General features: G+C 37.7%; 1 protein-coding gene and 1 pseudogene across 1 annotated transcript in view; one reads left to right on the top strand and one right to left on the bottom strand.

The window, feature by feature from the left end:
- The window catches only part of PKP2 (plakophilin 2), an 86,901-nt gene that overhangs the window by 19,802 nt on the left and 44,321 nt on the right, over positions 1-22,778 (bottom strand). The window contains exon 6 of the mRNA XM_024747096.1: positions 18,473-18,650. Coding sequence (XP_024602864.1) covers positions 18,473-18,650 — 178 coding nt within the window. The remainder of the gene's footprint in view (positions 1-18,472; positions 18,651-22,778) is intronic.
- On the top strand, positions 1,332-2,051 carry LOC112401044 (very-long-chain (3R)-3-hydroxyacyl-CoA dehydratase 1 pseudogene; annotated as a pseudogene).

Below are 22,778 nucleotides of genomic sequence, written 5' to 3'. Positions count from 1 at the left end.
AAGAATGGTCTTTGTTAAGATTAAGGACAGTGTGACTAAATCTTAAATTTGTACGGCAAACCAAAGAGTGAAGTGTCAAATGATAAGAACAACTGCAATTTAGTGTGTGTGCTAGACATTGTTATAGATACCTTGCAAATATTATCTTTTTACAAAATTCCTTAAATTAGGGTGTGCTAGAATCTCATTCAGAACCCTGACCTATAACTGTTGTTTAAAGTCAGAATTACCTGCTTCTAATGGGATTTTTAATGCCTCTTCCATAAAAAGTTAGCTGTGTGGGGCTACGTGCAGGCATGTTGTCAAATACAGCTAGTCTGCCAGCACTGGAAGGAAGTTTGTTATAACACAGAATGTCCAAACTTGGGGTATGGACAACTGGCCTGGTGAAATGATGAGCTAATATGAAATGTTTAAAGTAAAAGGCTATACTTAGTTACCAGGGCATGAGAATGGCAGGCAATAATAAGGCAGGAGTGAATCTTTTCAAGATATCTCACTAACAGGTAATTCTAAGATACAGAGATTTTTATTAAAAAATGGGGTTATTTCTACTGATAATAGGTGGTTTCCTACTAACATACAATTTACATGTGTATTAATGTGACCTGTCTTAAAGGTCTAACCAGCATACTGAGATAGTGAGCACCACAGTGGTTTTTAAAAAATTGTGGCTATGTCTTCATTTTCATCAATAATTATAGGCTTCCTAATACCATGTGTTATAAATTATATCCCAAGTGGTACCAGTCAATTAAGTGCTTGGTCCAAGTCCATTCAAAGACCCAATAGGTACTTGATAAGACATTGGCTGATAAGGAGGCATCCTTCTTCCTCTGGTTATTTGAGATTTAGGTCTGGGTTTTTGTTTAACTCTCAGCTGATACATATCAAACAGTTGGGCCTTGTCTGTGATTAACCTAGAGAAAACAGCAGAGGCAGTTTGTGGTTGCACAGAACAAAAGGGGAACCTCATTTGAACTGGCAGAGGAACAAAAACTCTATGTCAAAAGAAGGGGTTGTCTGTTATTCTGAGTCAACATCAGATCCTGCAGGTATCCGCAAACATCAGCCAAAGTCAGCTGTTCATTCTGCAAAAGGAAGCAATGTTGGGAATAGAACAAAGCTGTACAACCTACACGTCTTGCTCCTTCCAGGACAAGGAACATCAACTTAATAAAGATGTGCTAGCATCTATTACACATCAAGAAACTAGAAGGTGTAGGAAGAGAAAATCTATCCTTAAAAATCCTTTAGTTCTGCTTTCCTACATTTTCAGGTCTTCCAAAAGTATGCTGAAGAGTCAGTTCAGAGCCCCCTGTGCACGGCACATGGGGCGCCTGACGGCCGGGCCCCTTCCCGCTCCCCTGCCCCTCTAGTCCACGTCCCCCGGCTGCGCGGCCACCATGGCGTCCAGCGAGGAGGACGGCACCAACGGCGGCGCCTCGGAGGCCGGCGAGGAGAGGGAGGCCGGGGATGAGAGGTAGGCCGCGGGCAAGGGGAGGCACCGGGGCTTGCTGGCCACCGCCTGGCTCACCTTCTACAACATCGCTATGACCGCGGGGTGGCTGGTACTAGCTATTGCCATGGTACGTTTTTATATGGAAAAAGGAACACACAAAGGTTTATATAAAAGTATTCAGAAGACACTTAAATTTTTCCAGACATCTGCCTTGCTTGAGGTAGTCCACTGTTTAATTGGAATTGTACCTACTTCTGTGCTTGTGGCTGGGGTCCAAGTGAGTTCAAGAATCTTTATGGTGTGGCTCGTTATTCACAGTGTAAAACCAATATAATTTTTTTTATCATCTTATATCCTGTTGGAGTTGCTGGTGAACTTCTTACAATATACGCTGCCTTACCATATGTGAAGAAAACAAGAATGTTCTCAATAAGACTTCCCAATAAATACAATGTCTCTTTTGACTACTATTATTTTCTTATAACCACGGCCTCGTATATACCATTGTTTCCACAACTCTACTTTCATACGTTAACGTCAGAGAAGAAAGGTGCTTCACGGAGAGGTGATTGTCGAAAAGGATGATTAAATGATCCCTACAACAGGTGCTTTTTCCAGAATAACCAGGATTACGTGAGTCCAACTTTTAATAACAAGAATAAACAGCTTCATGAAAAAAAAAAAAAAAAGTCAGTTCAGCCAGAAATCATCTGGTTGGTCAGCAAGACTCATTTCCCCTTGACTTAGCAGGCTGTTCAAGGTAGAATGTCAAATTCCATTTTAAATGAATTATAAGAGCAAACTAATTTTAAAAATATGCCCAGGAGCCACTGGAACTTGAGTAGACATTCTTAACACCTAAAGGAGAAGTTTGGGATGCTAGACTAGGACAGATGAAGATGCTTAAGATCTAGAATAGTATTCTACTCTAGAATATGGTGCTCAGACAGGCTGTACCTCCAAGATAGCCATATGTTTTTTAAAATTTATTTTTTATTGCAGTAACGTTGGTTTTTTTTTTTTTAATTTTTTTTAACATTGGTTTTTAATATTATACAAGTTTCATGTGTACAGCCTGATATTTCTACTTCTGTATACACTACAGCGTGCTCACCACCAAGAATTGTTTTCATCCTTCACCATACAGTTGATCTCCTTTATCCATTTAACCCTCCCCTGCCCCCTTCCCCTCTCGTAAGCACTACTCTGTTCTTTGTATCTATGTGTTTATTTTTGCTAGGTTTGGTTTGTTTACTTATTTTGATTTTTGGACTATTTTTTATAGGAGTGAAATCATTTTCTACATATGAGTGAAATCATACAGTATTTGTCTTTCTCCATCTGACTTATTTCACTTAGTGTAATACCCTCAAGGTCCATGACAGCATAAACTTTAACCACAGGATAGTAATAAAATCATCAGTGGCTTTATCCAAATATATCAACTCACTTTTTTTGGATGAAGAATTAAAAAAATTTAACAGTAGTTCTATGACAGTATTAATTTTTTTGGAAAATGACTTCGAGTGTCATAAGATACAGTTAATAAGACACTACCTTCAATTTAAGATACGCACAGAATTTTTTTTTTTTTTTTTTCCCCAGTACACGGGCCTCTCACTGTTGTGGCCCCTCCTGTTGCGGAGCACAGGCTCTAGACGCACAGGCTCAGTGGCTATGGCTCACGGGCCCAGGCGCTCCGCAGCATGTGGGATCCTCCCAGACCGGGGCACGAACTCGTGTCCCCTGCATCGGCAGGCGGACTCTCAACCACTGCGCCACCAGGGAAGCCCCACACAGAATTTTTAAACATGAGGATGCTTTAAAAAAAATCTCTGACAAAAATACACACTTGGTTTCAGCCTAGCGCTGCAGATATTATCTGTTGCAGAGGGAGACAGGACCTTTGTGGAGAGAACTGCCAGATCACCCTTGACCAAGTGATCAAGCTTGACATCATGGATAATAGGCCAGAAGGATACGATGACACCCAACAGAAGTACACAGCATCACCCCCAACTTTTCTTACTAAAAAGTTTGACTTGAATCTAATCTTGAAGAAACAATTCAATAAACTCATACTGATACAGTCAAAAAAAAAAATCTCTGATAAAGACATTCTTGGGAATTTCATTTTCTGTTCAAGACTCATCTCATAAACTAACTGATGCAGAAAAACAAGCAAATACAGTCCTCTTGATATAATAAAAATTATTCTTCTGTTTCCTTCGCTGATTCTTCTTCCTCTATATTATTCCTATTCATGTGTTTTCTTTTAACACTTATCCCAGGGGGACTGGACCCAAAGCAGACAAATGATATTTATGAACTGGTTGGTAAGAATGAGAATTTCTTTGGCAAACTGAAATGTCATATAATTTCTGTGAAGTACAACTTTTAATCTGGGCCCACCTGCTAAGGACACGAATAAGATAGTGGAAAACTTACTCTGAAGAGTGGGGACCTTTGCAAGGGGGCTGCTTAACATTTCTAATAAGACAAATATTCTTTAAAACATTGGACTCAGGGAGACCAGACAGGGGTGACCAGGTAATCATGGCCATATTTGCTTCGTTTGTTTGATGTGTCTGCTTTAACAAGTTAATTATCGTTGAGAGATTTAAAAATGACCTAAAACCCCTGAGGCTTACTTTATAAAACAGTTATTTTAAAAAATCACTTACACCTTTTAAAATTACTTAAAGAGAAACTTACACAATAATTTAACTCATTAGGGCTTCCCTGGTGGCGCAGTAGTTAAGAATCCGCCTGCCAATGCAGGGGACACCGGTTCGAGCCCTGGTCCAGGAAGATCCCACATGCTGCGGAGCAACTAAGCCCATGCTCCACAACTACTGAGCCTGTGCTCTAGAGCCCTCGAGCCACAACTACTGAGCCTGTGCGCCACAGCTACTGAAGCCCGCCTGCCTAGAGCCCATGCTTCGTAACAAGTGAAGCCACTGCAATGAGAAGCCTGCACACCACAACGAAGAGTAGACCCCACTCACTGCTACTAGAGAAAGCCCGCGCACAGCAACAAAGACCCAATACAGCCAAAAATAAATTAAAAAAAAAATTTAACTCATTAAGCCATGTTTGTTTGTATATCTAAAATATTCAATGTATAAAATGTGATTATGACCAACAGAGTAATATGACTAGAAATACTGCCAATTCCATTATTTATGGACTTTATATTGGTTATGTTTATACATCAAATGTTAAGAGTTTCAATAATTAACCAAATAACTGAGGATGAAGTTGATAATTCAACTTTTTATTTCTGGAAAAGTCATTCTCCAGACTGAACTATCTGGATACTTCTATCAGGTTTCTCTGTTGTTTACACTGTCTCAGCTAACATTCTTCTAGTTTATGTTAAACTATTTTCTAGAAGTAAATAACCACTATTTAGATTATGGTTTTAAAAAATATATACACTACCAAACGTAAAATAGATAGCTAGTGGGAAGTAGCCACATAGCACAGGGAGATCAGCTAGGTGGTTTGTGACCTAGCTAGGAAGGGTGGGAGGGAGAGAGACGCAAGAGGGAAGAGATATGGGAACATATGTATAACTGATTCACTTTGTTATAAAGCAGATACTAACACACCATTGTAAAGCAATTATACTCCAATAAAGATGTTAAAAAAAAATAAGTTCTGGCCTGCTTTTAAGTCTATAGTCTTACAAAAAAGGAAAATACTTATTTGATAATAAGGGAAATTAGACTCTCATTTAATTATCTAATTCTTAATTATTTAAATAACTAAATAGGATTATGCACAGACATAGACCAGATAAATCCTTTTCTGTTAGGAGTATTCAGAATAAGGGATAACTGAGCAAAGGTAAATAGAATGAAAAGCATAATTAAGGAAATTCAGATTCAGCAAAGTTCTGAAGTTCGATATCCAGATATACATAAAAAATTAAACTCAGGAACACAATGACATGTTTTATTGTGCAGGAGTAGATAGATATAATTGAATATATTAAAAATTTACATAGAGATATTATTTTTCCAGAAAGTAGTTGGTATTGATATTACCAAAAATCTTGCCCTTAACCCAGAGGCTCAACAGGATTAAGGCTGATAATTATAGCTTTTCTTTCTAAATGTAGTTTGCTTCCTCTGACCACTCCCCACCTTAGCTAGATTTATCATAAGTGACAATGGAAGTTTCTTTTAAGACATCATAAATTTTAGCACAAATAACTATATTACACATTCATTAAAATACATTTGCTACACTATGACACATATAGGAAAGAGTGAAGTTTAAGTCACTTGCAGGAGAAATGCATTACCGATTGCTTTTCCTCTTCAACTGGCATAAAATATAATTAAGAAAAAGGAGTATATTTCATAATGCTTTATAGTAATGTTTTGTCATTTTGTCCTATTATCCTAAACAAAATGGCAAATTCTGGGGTGGTCTTTACAATGCAGAAACAGTTGTGTTTTTTAACTTTTAATTTATATTGGAGCATAGTTGATTAACACCGTTGTGTTAGTTTCAGGTGTACAGCAAAGTGATTCAGTTATACATATACATGTATCTAGTCTTTTAAAGGTTATTACAGAATATTGAGGAGAATTCCCTGTGCTATACAGTAGGTCCTTGTTGGTTATCTACCTTAAATATAGCAGTTTCAATCCCAAACTCCCAATTTATCCCTCCCCTCCACCCTTTCTCCCATAACCATAAATTGGTTCTCTAAGTCTGTGAGTCTGAGAAACAGCTGTTAATCAGATTGTGGCGATAACATTAAGGCAGCAAGTTTATAAGGCTTTCTCATAAGCAAATGGTTAACAAATAATAGGAGTTTAGGAAAACAACTTTTCAGAGTTTTGTGAATTCATATTTTTAATGACTATATTGAAAAAGGATAGAGATGAACTAGTGATAGCATGATGAGCTAAAGACTGAGAGGGACATTCAAACAGCTACTCTTCCTTTACCAGCTCCTTAAATGTGACTCTCCAGTCAACATTTTTTCCCAATCCCTAGGCAACATCAGTTAAGCAACTCAATGCCTGGATTAACAGTCTTTTCAAACCTCTTCTACACTTCTTATCAAATGGACTGTGATAATCTCTTCTGGTGCCTTTCCCCAACTAAAACTGGAGTTCCTCCAGGGCAAAGATAGGTCCCATTCCCCTTTGAAATTTCAGAAATTTAAACAGTGCTTTGGATACAGCAGGCACTCAAGTACTGGAAAGGATTGGATAAGAGCAAGAGGGAAGACAGACCAAGTGGTAAAATCCCAAGAAGGCTGGATTAGTTGCTTTTCTCAAGTTTCTGATAACTGCTTCTATTATTGTGGAAGGGTCACTAGTACTTAATTTCTTCAGCTGAAGAATGAGACTGCTAACAGAGGCTTTCTCAGAAGAGTCTGTGTTTGGCCTGAAGTGTTTTCCAGAACTCTGAATGTCACTGCTCCTGGGGTAGGCATTTTTTCCATTCTCTAGTCTGATAGCAGCCCATAGTCTCATACCTGTCCACTTAAGTGCCTGTCTGACCCCTGGAGGCATTTTAATTTCTGACCTCTAAATTGTTTCCACCTCTTCCCTTTTAAGAGAACAAAGAAGACTGAGGTAAGAAAGGAAAGAAGGAAAAAGAAGGTAAGAGAAGGAAAGAAATAGTGAGAACCAAATGGAAGAATGGAGAAACAATAGTAAATCTTTGGTAGGAATTTTGAACATACACCCTGATAATGACCATTGGTTTTATTTATGTCACAATCAAAGGTGTCCCAAAAGTGTGGCAATCAGTGAGGTGGAACACAGAGAATTGACAGCCATGTCACACCAATTCCCAATGAGTTACCCATACTAAATTGACAAACAGGGGCTCGCAATAAGTATGTGTAGGAAGGGTGTACAATCAAAGAAGGCAGCTAATGCTCTTTGGTAATTTACAATTCTTTGGTAATTTACAATTTACAATTCTATGGTTGTCACATGAGTCTTCTGCAGTTTGAAATGTTTGGAAGAGTATCCTACTAATCAAAATAAATTATTAAATATTTTAACTGTTATACTTCTTGTCCTAAGTAAATAAAAATAATTTTGAAAAAAAGAACGGGGCATTTTAGTAGGTTTTCTCCACTCAAAAAAAAAAACGTGGGGTGGATAATGCTTCATAATGCCTTCCAAGAAGACAAAGGAAATATTTCTTCTTTGAAAAGAGATATGTAAGGAGAAATATGCCTTTACCCTAATTATCCACATCTTGATGTTAATCAACTAATGGAAATTCAGTGCCAGTGGTATGCCAACCAGCTTTCTGGGTTGGTGGCGTGGGGAGAGCTCTGATTTGTAGCATTTGCCAATTTCTATAGTGTAAATACTCCCACCATGGCTGATTTCAAGCTACCAACATGATGTCACTGAATGTGGAGGTATGAGGAGATCCTGACAACTGCTCTTGATGGCTCTAGCACAAATTGGAGTGTATCAATTTAATTTTCCTCTCCTAACTTGGATTTTATTATTAATTATGCTGGCATAGTGTTTAAGAAAAAACCTGAAACTTGCAATGAACATTGTTTTCCCTATTGCAAAATTTGTATCACCTGTCAGTGAGTAACTTTAGTCATGAAAAGTATGTAATTCCAAAGGAATTACCTAAAGAAAGCACCAAGGCCCACGGTAAATGCTGCGGCAGGCAGATGCTAATTCTGTAGAAAAATGACCTGTTACCTGACAGATACGGTGTATCTGACAGTTTTTGAAGGATAAGCTGTGCATGTTCTCCTGTCTGAATGCGATCGCACTGTAGCAGCTCCAGGTGGGCAGAACTGGAGTCAATGTCACAAGTTCATTAATGAAGCAAAGATTTTACCTGCTGAGCAGATTCACTCTGCACCACTGCTATCTAAAGACCAGGGAAGTCCCTCTCAGAACTGATCTCACTGTCAAGTTAGTAAAGGGACAAAGTCACTGGTCTATGCAGAAGTTCTACTTCAAAGTAGATTGAAGGAATTTAGCTACACTAACCTAAGTCAACACAATGCCCAAAATACTACTCATGTTGCCAGTTCACTGTTGGCTCTACACCCAGTGGCGGAGGCCATACCTCCAATGAACTTGTAGCAGTTACAATATTTGCTAACATTTATTTTTAAGTAGTTAAGATTCACTCTTATTAGAGCTAGTCAACACCTGTCTTAAAATCTTTTTAGAGTAACTTGGAGTCAGAAATAAGCAACTATTCAGAAGACAGCTCTATTGTGAAAATTGAGACTATTTGATTACAGGTTCCCTACAGGTCCCTTTCTAACTCACATCTCCTTACTGACTTTTATACTCATTGTGACAACATCTACCCAAAGTTGTCTACAAAGCCATCTCCTCTCTTGGAAAGACCTCCCAGTTCTTATGCTTTCTATTTTCTCTGTTAATAGGAAATGTAGTGCAGAGTTCCACTTGCATAGAACTCCTAAAAAAAGACAACACTGAAATGCAGACACAATGCCCATAATGCGACCTGAATGTGACTGTACACTGGCCTGTACACTGGCCAACCTGACCCTGTGAGGTTGCGAGACTGTGAAGGGCAGAGGCTTAATCCACAGCAGAGCAGTCTGTAGACATGTGACTAATATCAATGTATCCAGCACATTGATGAAGAGCTTGGCCCTGGAGACAGCCTTCCTGGATTAGAATTCCAGCTTTGTCTCTTACTAGCTGTATGATGTTGGGAAAATCTCTTAACCTCTGCTCTCTGAGCTCCAGTTTCCTTATCTATAAAATGGGAAGGCCTACTTTACAAGGGTTGCCCTGAGAATAAACTGAGGAAATCCTCATAAAGCATTCTGAACAGTTTTTACAACGTAAATATTAGCTATTATTATTATAAATTAGATATACAGGTGAAATAAGAATAGATATTTTAGTAAGCAAATACTATGATACTCAATTTCTCAAATATTTTGCAATATTCTGCTCCTGAAAGTAGTTCAAATCAGTGGTTTGGAATGACTTTGCAAACACTGTTTAAAATGGTGTCATTATGATGGGAGTGGATTCAGGCAATAACATATCTGAAAAATGTGTGCCAACAAGGGCACTGCTTCACCCAAACCACGCAAGTCTGTTATTCCTTGTTCATAAAAGGAGACTACAGGAAAAGATGTGCAACCAACATCTTTATTTTTAGATTTCTACCTTCCCAATACACCTTTCATGTGGATAATTTTTCTTCTTCATGCAGAACTTATATTTCTAACCACCCCACACTACTAACTTTGCTTACAGAAGAAAAATATTAACTCCTTAACATGATTTATAAGGCCCCCTCAGTCTGGCTTTAGCTAATGTTTCCAACTTCTGTTTGATTACTTTCCATCACATATATGATACCTTGCCAGGCATGATTATCCACCTAATTCCTAATGGATTTTCATTTGCTCATTCGTTCATTACTCATTTCACTCAAATACTTTATACTTGCTTACTATATGTCAGAAACATTGCTATGTGCTAGGAATTAGAGATTAGAAAAACTCTTAGAGTTCACAATCTAATAAAAAAGGTATGTAAACAACTTCCCATATAAATAGTAATGTAATACAAAGTCTGTACAGAGGTGACTTACCTGTAAAAAGTCCTGTTTGAATTCTTATAAACAAGTAATGGCTTTTGCCTGAGGCAGGAAAATGTTTTACAGAAAAGATGAACTTTACCTTTGCTATTATATGATTAGGAGATTAAGTAATCAGTAGGCAGATAACAGAAAATGTTTACCAGGCAGTAAAATTGAATAAAGCCTTGGCTATATGAAATTACCTATAATATCTAAGGAAAGCAAGTACTTTGTAGCTTGCTTGTACTTTGGGATATGTTTGCAGGAAAATGGGAGTAAGATTGTAAAGAAGGTTGTGGATAGACTGAGAAAGGTTGCATATGCTGTAATTGAGGAAGGTGTCTTCTATTTTTGTTTTGTTTGTCCACCAAGTGTTCCCCTCCCTCTTGCTACTTTAACAGACCTTGTTGCCATTGTTGCCATGAAGCAAGTATCTGATCCAGGTCTGGTCAATCTAGGGGAACAGAGGCTCAAACGATACACAGCTTTCAGAAGCAGAGTCAGGGTTATACCTTCCAGGAGATTGACATTTAAAGAAAGAAGTGCACTTTTTCTGCTGGGTGGCTAAGCAAGGGCTGCCTGTGATTTAGGGATCTGTTACGTGGAGAAGGCTTGCTTGCATTTTTAGAGAATGAGCCCAGTAGTCTTCAAAGAAGATGAGTAAGCAGAGATGAGATATACAGGCATACTTCGTTTTATTGTGCTTTGCTTGATTGAGCTTCACAGACATTGCATTTTTTTTTTTTAACAAATTGAAGGTTTGTGGCAACCCTGTGTTGTTAGATGATGGTTAGTATCTTTTGTAATAAAGCATTTTTAAATTAAGGTATGTATATTGATTTCTTTAAGACATAATGCCATTGCACACTTAATAGACTGTTGCATAATGTAAACATACTTAAATAAGCACTGGAAAACCGAAAAGATCGTGTGACTTGCTTCATTGCAATATTCACTTTATTGCGGTGGTTTAGAACTGAATCCATAATATCTCCGAGGTATGCCTGTAAATAGGAGACTGAGTTCTAGAGACGCTGAATTTACGTCCCAGTCCTTGAGGCCATGGTTCCTGATGCACTTCTTTCACTTCCACAAGTGCCCGTCAATATCTCAGCCACATGAGCCACTTGATTTAAGGAACTTTGAATTGTGTATCTGCCATTTTCAATTGAAAGAGTCCTGAGTCTGTCATGATAAGAACTCTGTCGCACATGGTAAGGCAATGGGAGTGACAGAAAAATTTTAAGATGCAAAATGTTTTTAAATGAATCAAAATGTTTTAATGAATCAAAAATACATTAAAAAGTGGTTCCAAGTGGGTGGAGTACTAGGAGGATGTGGAATTCGCGTCTCCACACAACTAGGGCACTTACCAGGCACTGGTGGGGGACCATGGACAGCTAAGGGTCTAGGAGGAACTCCCAGCGATTGGTTGTTAATTATAGTTTTATTTTTCCTAATATATTTTTTAATCTTTCTAATTTTATTTTGTTTCTTATTCTTTGATATTGTACTGCTCCTTTTTTTCTTTCTTTCTCTCTTTTTTTTTTTTTTTAACCACACCACAAAGCTTGTGGGATCTTGGTTTCCAGGCCAGAGGTTGGGCCTGAGCTCATGTGGTGGGAGCTCTGAATCCAAACTGCTGGACTAACAGAGAACCTCAGACCCCAGGGAATATCAATTGGAGTGAGGCCTCCTGGAGGTCCTCATCTCAGCACCAAGACCCAGCTCTATCCAACTGCCGGCAAACTCCAGTGCTGGATGGCTGAGGCCAAACAACCAGTAAGACAGGAACACAGAACCACCCATCAAAAAAAAAAAAGAAATGACAAAAAAAATATCTTACAGATGAAGGAGCAAGGTAAAAACCTACAAGACCAAAAAATTGAGGACGAAATAGGCAACCTACCTGAAAAAGAATTCAGAGTAATGATAGCAAACATGAACCAAAATCTCAGAAACAGAATGGAGAAAAAACAAAAAACATTTAACAAGTACCTAGAAGAACTAAAGAGCAAACAAACAGTGATGAACAACACAATTACTGAATTAAAAAGACTCTAGAAGGCATTAACAGCAGAATAACTGAGGCAGAAGAACAGATAGGTGAACTGGAAGATAAAATGGTGGAAATACTGCCAGGGAGCAGAATAAAGAAAAAAGAATGAAAAGAATTGAGGACAGTCTCGGAGACCTCTGGGACAATATTAACCATACCAACATTCAAATTATAGGGGTCCCAGAAGAAGAAGAGAAAAAGAAAGGGTATGAGAAAATATTTGAAGAGATTATAGTCAAAAACTTCCCTAACATGGGAAAGGAAATAGTCAATCAGGTCAAGGAAGCACAGAGAGCACCATACAGGATAAACCCAAAGAGAAACATGCCGAGACACATATTAATCAAGCTATCAAAAATTAAATACAAAGAAAAAATATTAAAAGCACAAGGGAAAAACAACAAATAACATACAAGGGTATCCCCATAAGGTTAACAGCTGACCTTTCAGCAGAAACTCTGCAAGCCAGAAGGGAGTGGCAAGACATATTTTAAATGATGAAAGGGAAAAACCTACAACCAAGAGTACTCTACCCAGCAAGGATCTCATTCATATTTGAGAGAGAAATCCAAAGCTTTACAGACAAATAATAGCTAAGAGAATTCAGCACCACCAAACCAGCTTTACAACAAATGCTAAAGGAACTTCTCTAGGCAGGAAACACAAGAGAAGGAAAAGACCTACAACAACAAACCCAAAACAATTAAGAAAATGGGAGTAGGAACATACATATCGATAATTACCTTAAATGTAAATAGAGTAAATGCTCCAACCAAAAGACACAGACTGGCTGAATGGATACAAAAACAAGACCAATATATATGCTATCTACAAGAGACCCACTTCAAACCTAGGGACACATACAGACTCAAAGTGAGGGGATGGAAAAAGATATTCCATGCAAATGGAAATCGAAAGAAAGCTGGACTAGCAATTCTCATATCAGACAAAGTAGACAATAAAATAAAGACTATTACAACAGACAAAGGGCACTACATAATGATCAAGGGATCAGTCAAGAAGAAGATGTAACAATTGTAAATATTTATGCACCCAACATAGGAGCACCTCAGTACATAAGGCAAATGCTAACAGCAATAAAAGGGGAAATCCACAGTAACACAAAAATAGTAGAGGACTTTAACACCCCACTTTCACCAATGGACAGATCATTCAAAATGAAAATAAATGAGGAAACACAGGCTTTAAATGACACATTAAGCAAAATGGACTTAATTGACATTTATAGGACATTCCATCCAAAAACAAGAGAATACACTTTCTTCTCAAGTGCTCATGGAACATCCTCCAGGATAGATCATATCTTGGGTCACAAATCAAGTCTTGGTTAATTTAAGAAAATTGAAATCGTTATCAAGTATCTTTTTCAACCACAATGCTATGAGACTAGATATCAATTACAGGAAAAAAACTGTAAAAAATACAAACACATGGAGGCTAAACAATATATTATTAAATAAACAAGAGATCACTGAAGAAATCAAAGAGGAAATCAAAAAATACCTAGAAACAAGTGACAATGAAAACACGATGACCCCAAACCTATGGGATGCAGCAAAAGCAGTTCTAAGAGGGAAACTTATAGCAATACAATCCTACCTTAAGAAACAAGAAACATCTCAAATAAACAACCTAACCTTACACCTAAAGCAATTAGAGAAAGAAGAACAAAAAATCCCCAAAGTTAGCAGAAGGAAAGAAATCATAAAGATCAGATCATAAATAAATGAAAAAGAAATGAAGGAAACATAGCAAAGACCAATAAAACTAAAAGCTAGTTCTTTGAGAAAATAAACAAAGTTGATAAACCACTAGCCAGACTCATCAAGAAAAAAACAGAGAAGACTCAAATCAACAGAATTAGAAATAAAAAAGGAGAAGTAACAACTGACACTGCAGAAATACAAAGGATCATGTGAGATTTCTACAAGCAACTATATGCCAATAAAATGGACAACCTAGAAGAAATGGATAAATTCTTAGAAAAGCACAACCTTCTGAGACTGAACCAGGAAGAAATAGAAAATATAAACAGACCAATCATAAGCACTGAAATTGAAATTGTGATTTAAAATCTTCCAACAAACAAAGTCCAGGAGCAGATGGCTTCACAAGCGAATTCTATCAAACATCTACACAAGAGCTAACACCTATCCTTCTCAAACTCTTTCAAAATATAGAAGAGGGAGGAACACGCCCAAACTCATTTTACGAGGCCACCATCACCCTGATACCAAAACGAGACAAAGATGTCACAAACAAAGAAAACTACAAGCCAATATATCTGATGAACACAGATGCAAAAATCCTCAACAAAATACTAGCAAACAGAATCCAACAGGACATTAAAAGGATCATACACCATGATCAAGTGGGGTTTATCCCAGGAATGCAAGGATTCTTCAGTATATGCAAATCAATCAATGTGATACACTGTATTAACAAATTGAGGGATAAAAACCATATGATCATCTCAATAGATGCAGAAAAAGCTTTCAACAAAATTCAACATCTATTTATGATAAAAACCCTTCAGAAAGGGCCTAGCAGGAATTTACCTCAACATACTAAAGGCCATATATGACAAACCCACAGTCAACATCGTCCTCAATGGTGAAAACTGAAACCGCTTCCTCTAGGATCAGGAACAAGACAAGGTTGCCTACTCTCACCACTACTATTCAATACAGTTGTGCAAGTTTTAGCCACAGCAATCAGAGAAGAAACAGAAATAAAAGGAATCCAAATTGGAAAAGATGAAGTAAAGCTGTCACTGTTTTCAGATGACATACTATACATAGAGAATCCTAAAGATGCTACCAGAAAACTACGAGAGCTAATCAATGAATTTGGTAGAGTAGCACGATACAAAATTAATGCACAGAAATCTCTTGCATTCCTATACATTAATGATGAAAAATCTGAAAGAGAAATTAAGGAAACACTTCCATTTACCACTGCAACAAAAAGAATAAAATATCTAGGAATAAACCTACCTAAGGAGACAAAAGACCTGTATGCAGAAAACTATAAGACACTGATAAAAGACATTAAAGATGATACAGATTGAGAGATATATCATGTTCTTTGATTGGAAGAAACAATATTGTGAAAATGACTATACTCCCCAAAGCAATCTACAGATTCAATGCAATCCCTATCAAACTACCAATGGCATTTCTCACAGAACTAGAAATAAAGATTTCAGAATATGTATGGAAACACAAAAGACCTCAAATAGCCAAAGCAATCTTGAAGAAAAATGGAGCTGGAGGAATCAGGCTCCCAGACTTCAGACTATACTACAAAGCTACAGTAATTAAGACAGTATGGTACTGGCACAAAAACAGAAATATAGATCAATGGAACAGGATAGAAAGCCCAGAGATAAACCCACACACATATGGTCACCTTATCTTTGATAAAGGAGGCAAGAATATACCGTAGAGAAAAGACAGCCTCTTCAATAAGTGGTGCTGGGAAAACTGGACAGCTACATTGAAAGAATGAAATTAGAACACTTCCTAACACCATACACTAAAATAAACTCAAAATGGATTAAAGACCTAAATGTAAGCCCAGACACTATCAAACTCTTAGAGGAAAACATAGGCAGAACACTCTATGACATAAATTACAGCAAGATCCTTTTTGATCCACCTCCTAGAGAAATGGAAATAAAAACCAAACTAAACAAATGGGACCTAATGAAACTTAAAAGCTTTTGCACTGCAAAGGAAACCATAAACAGGACCAAAAGACAACCCTCAGAATGGGAGAAAATATTTGGAAACAAAGCAACTGACAAAGGATTAATCTCCAAAATTTACAAGCAGCTCATGCAGCTCAATATCAAGAAAACAAACAACCCAATCCAAAAATGGGCAGAAGACCTAAATAGACATTTCTCCAAAGAAGACAAACAGATTGCCAACAAACACATGAAAAGATGCTCAACATCACTAATCATTAGAGAAATGCAAATCAAAACTACGATGTGGTATCACCTCATACTGGTCAGAATGGCCATGATCAGAAAATCTACAAACAATAAACACTGGAGAGGGTGTGGAGAAAAGGGAACCTTCTTTCACTGTTGGTGGGAATGTAAATTGATATAGCCACTACAGAAAACAGTATGGAGGTTCCTTAAAAAACTAAAAGTAGAACTACCACATGACCCAGCAATCTCACTACTGGGCATATGCCCTGAGAAAACCATCATTCAAAAAGAGTCATGTACTACAATGTTCACTGCAGCACTATTTACAATACCCAGGACATGGAAGCAACCTAAGTGTCCATCGACAGATGAATGGATAAAGAAGATGTGGCACATATATACAATGGACTATTACTCAGCCATAAAAAGAAAGGAAATTGAGTTATTTGTAGTGAGGTGGATGGACCTAGAGTCTGTCATACAGAGTGAAGTAAGTCAGAAAAAGAAAAGCAAATACCATATGCTAACACATATATATGGAATCTAAAAAAAAAAAATGGTTCTGATGAACCTAGGGGCAGGACAGGAATAAAGACACAGATGTAGAGAATGGACTTGAGGACACGGGGAGGAGGAAGTGTAAGCTGGGATGAAGTGAGAGAGTAACATTGACATATATACACTACCAAATGTAAAACAGATAGTTGGTGGGAAGCAGCCGCATAGCACAGGGAGATCAGCTCGGTGCTCTGCGACCACCTAGAGGGGTGGGATAAGGAGGGTGGGAAGGAGATGCAAGAGGGAGGGGATATGGGGATATACGTATGCATATAGCTGATTCACTTTGTTATACAGCAGAAACTAACAACATTGTAAAGCAATTATACTCCAATAAAGACGTTAAAAAAAAAAGAAAAGCAGTTCTAGTGGACTGTATAGCAAATAAATTTCAAGGGATACTACCTAGAGAATTTCTGTCTACTGAAATAGCCCACCAAAGCCCAGCTCATTTGGCACCTCTGATCCCACTCAGCTGGCATGAATGGTCCTTTTGTTCTGCATTCCTGCAGCACTTCACTTGTTCCTGACACGTGTTCCTGAAATTTCTGATTTAGTAGGTCTGGGGTGAAAGGTGAGAATTCTAATAAGTTCCAGGTAATATACATGCTACTAGTCCAGGGGCCACGCTTTGAGAATCACTGCTGTAACATATTTCATTGCATTCTAGTTTACTTGCTTATCTGCATCCCCTGCTAGATTAAAGGTCAGTTAAGTATTTTCTTATTCATCTTTGTAAAACTCTCAGTGGCTAACATAATTCTTTATAAAAAACTGGCATTTGATATGCATTACTGTGTGATTAACTGTGGAGATAAGATAAACATCTTACCATAATAAATTCCCTCTGTTATCATCCAAACAGATTCCCTCAAGAAGTGAACTGTGAAACTAGAGAAAAGATCAGAAGGCAGAATATGACCCAACTTATTCTGGGCTGCCTATTTTTGATTACATATCTATCTGGTTTCTTTTAATCCTTGGACATAAAGGACAATGATTATTTTCAAATATACATAAGAAAGCTTGAGAGGCACGCTTCTACAAAAGTTGAGACTAACGTTTCTTCCTCTTGCATGTGTTTCTATTTCCTCTTGGTTTATCTGGCATCTGACAGCCCAGGGGAGAAAACAGTTCTAGCATTTTTTCATCCCAATTTTTTTTTTTTTTTTTGCGGTACGCGGGCCTCTCACTGTTGTGGCCTCTCCCGTTGCTGGGCACAGGCTCCGGACGCGCAGGCTCAGCGGCCATGGCTCACGGGCCCAGCCGCTCCGCGGCATGTGGGATCTTCCCGGACTGGGGCACGAACCCATGTCCCCTGCATCGGCAGGCAGACTCTCAACCACTGCGCCACCAGGGAAGCCCCCCAATATTTAGAAATGCTGATCAAACTAACGTTTTTTGTAAGCTATTCTTGTGGCAAGACATTCTATCCTTTCAGGCTTTGTTGCCTATTTAAAAACTGCAGGTTCGAAACTATTTTTTTAATCATGTCATTAAATTATATTTTTGTGAACTAAAAATACAGCATGGAGCCTGGCTTAAATCCTGTGAGACAGGAAAGGCCAGTGTGCCTGGACTTCTAGGTGTTCGGACTGGATTTCTAGTTTCTTTATTGGTAGACATGCTCTCTCTCATGAGCTAATGTGGGTAGCTTCTGGAATCAAACATGTCTGGAAAAAATACTCTTTCTACATTGTGCTTCTAGTATTTAGAGTGATGTTTATAATTTTTACCATATCTCCAGGTAATTGGGTAGAGTTTTAGACAGATCTGGATGCAATATTTAAAGTGTACAGAGAAAAGGTTGAGGGCGGTTGTAGAGTGGTATTACCTTAGGCATCCTGTGACATTGTAGAATATATCAAAATCGAGCAAACCATTTGCTTTGGGGTAGTCTCCTTCTGCCCACCCCGAAAAGGGGACGATGATATTCTCAGTCAGGATAAGCAAGGCTTCTGTTACCATGAGATTCTTAAGTCTGTCATTAGAGGACAAATTCCACAGCAAACCTAGAAAAGCAAAGAGTACCATCAAGACAGTGCAGGGTTGGGTCAAAACGACTGCTGAAAAGATCAGTTAAGACTGTCACCCCTAGAGCTATGGCTAGTTATAAAAGGAAAAAAAAAAAAAACAAGGTAGGGGGAGACAGCCCTTTTCCCAAGGGAAAGAACCTGTTTAGACCTCATTAGATGGCAATGGAAGCTGTTCCATAAGAAAAATTAAAAAAAAAAAAAAAAGTATACTAGTGGTGAGACAATGGAATATTACTCAGCCATAAAAAGAAACGAAATTGAGTTATTTGTAGTGAGGTGGATGGACCTAGAGTCTGTCATACAGAGTGAAGTAAGTCAGAAAGAGAAAAACAAATACCGTACGCTAACACATATATATGGAATCTAAAAAGAAAAAAATGGTCATGAAGAACCTAGGGGCAAGACGGGAATAAAGACACAAACCTCCTAGAGAATGGACTTGAAGACACGGGGAGGGGGAAGGGTAAGCTGGGACGAAGTGAAAGAGTAGCACTGACATATACACTACCAAAAGTAAAATAGATAGCTAGTGGGAAGCAGCCGCATAGCACAGGGAGATCAGCTCAGTGCTTTATGACCACCTATAGGGGTGGGATAGGGAGGGTGGGAAGGAGGGAGACACAAGAGGGAAGAGATATGGGGACATATGTATATGTATAACTGATTCACTTTGTTGTAAAGCAGAAACTAACACACCATTGTAAAGTAACTATACTCCAATAAAGATGTTTAATATATATATATATGTATACACACACATATACATAGAGAGAGAAAGAGAGGGAGAAAGAGAACTTACAATGTAAAACTATACATGTTTAATCAAGAACATAAATGAATGCCAAAAATCCTTATTGCTGTTTCTCTTAAATGACCCTACCACCAAGCTGACCTCATTAGTATAAATTCTGGGCTCACCAACAGGAAAGCTTGAAATGATCCTGTTGTAATTAAGAGTTCAGCATTTTAAAAGTTGTAGTTTTCTCCCTTAGATACATACATATCTAAGGACATCTCTGCCTGCCTACTGCTCCCCACTGCCTGCAACTCCCACTTGACATCTGCCTTCCAATAATAGCAGGAAGAGCCTCTAGAAAGCTTTTGCCTATGCCTGTCAACAGCAGGCTTCTCAACATCACCAATTAATATTTATTAACTCCTACCCAATGGCAGACTTTATGTCCTGCCAGAATTTATGCTGGCTCTACCTCATCTACTTCTTATATTACAGTTTGGCAGAGAAGGAGAGACAAGAGCATTTTATCTACCTGCCAACTTGCATGGCCTAAGCATTGGTCTAAGACTGGTACCACATTTACTCACTTAACTTTCCTATTCCTCTTGAATCCCCTCCACCCCCAATTAAAAAGAAAGGCCATATAAGCCAACTCAGGAAGAAATTAAGATAACAGGATACTGTATTTCCCATGGCATTTGTGAGACAGGGACTGAAGCTGGGTACTGAGAGAGAATACAAAGTGGCATATATACTTAGGATTTGTTTTTCTCACAAATTTGGTGCTTAAATACCTCTGATTCAGTGGAAGGACTATACATACCCCTATTGCTTGCTATTCCAGTGACTCCCAGCAGGTGTCAAGTTGCTTTGCCATCATTCATTCTTCAGTAAGTTACCCTAACTCGCTATCATCCAGGAAAGGAGAAACAGAGAGGGGACAGAAAGAGAAGGGATCTTCATTTTCTTCCTATTTATGCCCCCACCGCCCAGTCAGTTAAATCTTACCTCTTAAATTTACTGCTTCATCTGCATGAAGGACAGAGGAAGCACAGATATACAGGACAGTCCACTTTATGAAAAAAGCAAACATGGTGGTCTTGCCAGAATTACATGGAGATATCACCTCCCTTGATATTAATGACTGAAATAATAGTCTGTATGGTTAAAGCTTAGTAGTTAATCAACCATACTTTTATTTGGCCCATCAGTTAGAACACTCTAGGCCTAATGTAGTCTTTTGGGCTTAAACAGTTTACTTTGTGTACAAGTAACTAATTTTTTAAATAACCAAATTTCCACCATAGCTCACATCTAGCTGCCATTAGACAGAGTAATGCTGGGTCTAGTGCTTCGTGAGGACTAGAATTCTGGCTGATGAGAAGGTCTTTTCCTGATCAAACTGGCATTTGGGGTTAGTCATGAGCAGTGTCCCTCCGCCACAGGTTTTGCAACACAATGACTTCATGGGTCACACCTCATCTTAAGAGGCCCTGGAGAGGGACAGACAGAATAAAACTCCAAAAACTCTTAAGGTGGTTGAAAACAATTGAAAGGGAGGTCTGACGTTGAGTTTTGGTTACTAAGCTATAAAAGAAAGCTAAAGATAAGAAAGAAAAGAAAAAAACAAGCTTCCTCTTCTAAATATGCAAACAAATTAACAGTCTCTGCCTGTCAGAGGATTAAAAATGTGAAGCATAATGATATTTCCTCTCTTTAAAAAGGACCACACAGAGCACTAAAAGGAAAAGTACACCTTACAATAAAAACCAGAGAGGATTAGTTTGAATAAAGGGAGTGGAATTTTCCTCCAACAGTCAATGTCCTTTGTAGCTTGTCATGCTGTATTATTTCTACAGAAGCATAAGGTTTGGGGAGTTTTAGTATAATTTTTGAATTTTTAATGTAGGATATTGTACAGAAATGTCATGCTTGCCAAATTTCTGTATGGTACAAGGCTAAGGAAGAGCTTAAATGTTCACTAGAAATTCGGGATTGTACTTATACACACACACCCTCACACACATATGTACAAAATCAATAAATGACCAATTACAAATTGGGAAAATGTGCATGCTGATATAGGACAAAGGGTTAAATATCATTAATATACAGAGTTCTTATAAATCATTAAAAATTAAATTACTAGTAGAAAAATTAACCCAAATCTAAAAGAGTCTAATATACATAGGAATGCAGGCTCTCTAGTAACTAAAGAAATGCAAATTCAACAACTACATATTATTTTCTGTGGCTATAGAAGACAAAACCAGACCAATGAGCAGAAATTCTGAGGATGGAGATTTTGGCTCAGTGAAAGTATAAACTTCTAAGACAGCTTTGAAGAAAACGGAAAGATCTGCTTATAAGATCCAGCACTATCACTGGAGCCAATAAAAAAAAATGAGCTCATCCTTTATCAAAATATCGACAAGGGGGTTTAATCTTAAAACTAGAGTGTTCGAAGAGACTAGCAGTCACCAAATGAGCCCAGTGACAAATGAGAATCACATATTCCTGGGCCACACCACAAACTTACTAACCCTGACTCCCAGGATGAATTCCAGGAATTTATACTTTAAATATGATTCCAATTTCTCTCATTGGGAAATTAATGGTTTAGATGACCCTAAATAGATGTCCCTTTCAATGATTAGATTCTATATTCCCCGATACTGTATTATATTTAGGGTTTGGATTTTCATTTGTTTCACCTTTAACTTCCGGTCAATTTAATCATAGTGCCTAAATTTCTATTATTATAGTTCTCTGTTGTAGCTGTTCTGTCTGTAATTTTCTATCACTAAGCTCTCATTCTAGCCAAAAAGAAGGGGAACTGGATTCTGGTAAGGGATATACTTTTAATAATTAGTAATTATAAGAAAGATAATGATAACTGCATTATCTAGAAACTTATTGCCAATTGATATCTACAAAATGCAACTACCTAGTAAAGGGATTTAATAGATATTGAAACTCATGTTTTATTAATATTGCTCTTTAGGACTGGAAATATAGTTATTTAACTAAATCTGTATAATGTTTAGTAGCAAAACTTGTAAATTTTATGATTAAATCTTCAAGGAGGAGCAGGAGGAGGAGAAGTGGTTCTTTTTAAACTTGTTTTTCAAAATTATCACAGAGCAGGAGGAATACGTTTTTGCAATTTCCCTTGCATGGACATACTCCTCCTTTCACCAAACTTCTGTTAAGTCTTACCTGGAATATCACATTATAGCAAAGGCCATTTATTCAAAACTATAAATAAACTCAAGGTACCTTACTGCACCATTACAAATGCAGAATAAAATAATTATACATTTAAAGAACGTGCATAATGATTTTTTTTTTTTTTTTTTTTTTTTTTT

This window comes from Neophocaena asiaeorientalis, unplaced genomic scaffold, assembly GCF_003031525.2.
Source record: "Neophocaena asiaeorientalis asiaeorientalis breed wild unplaced genomic scaffold, Neophocaena_asiaeorientalis_V1.1 scaffold487, whole genome shotgun sequence".
Lineage (NCBI taxonomy): Eukaryota > Metazoa > Chordata > Mammalia > Artiodactyla > Phocoenidae > Neophocaena > Neophocaena asiaeorientalis.
This window is presented reverse-complemented; position numbering and strand designations above follow the sequence as displayed.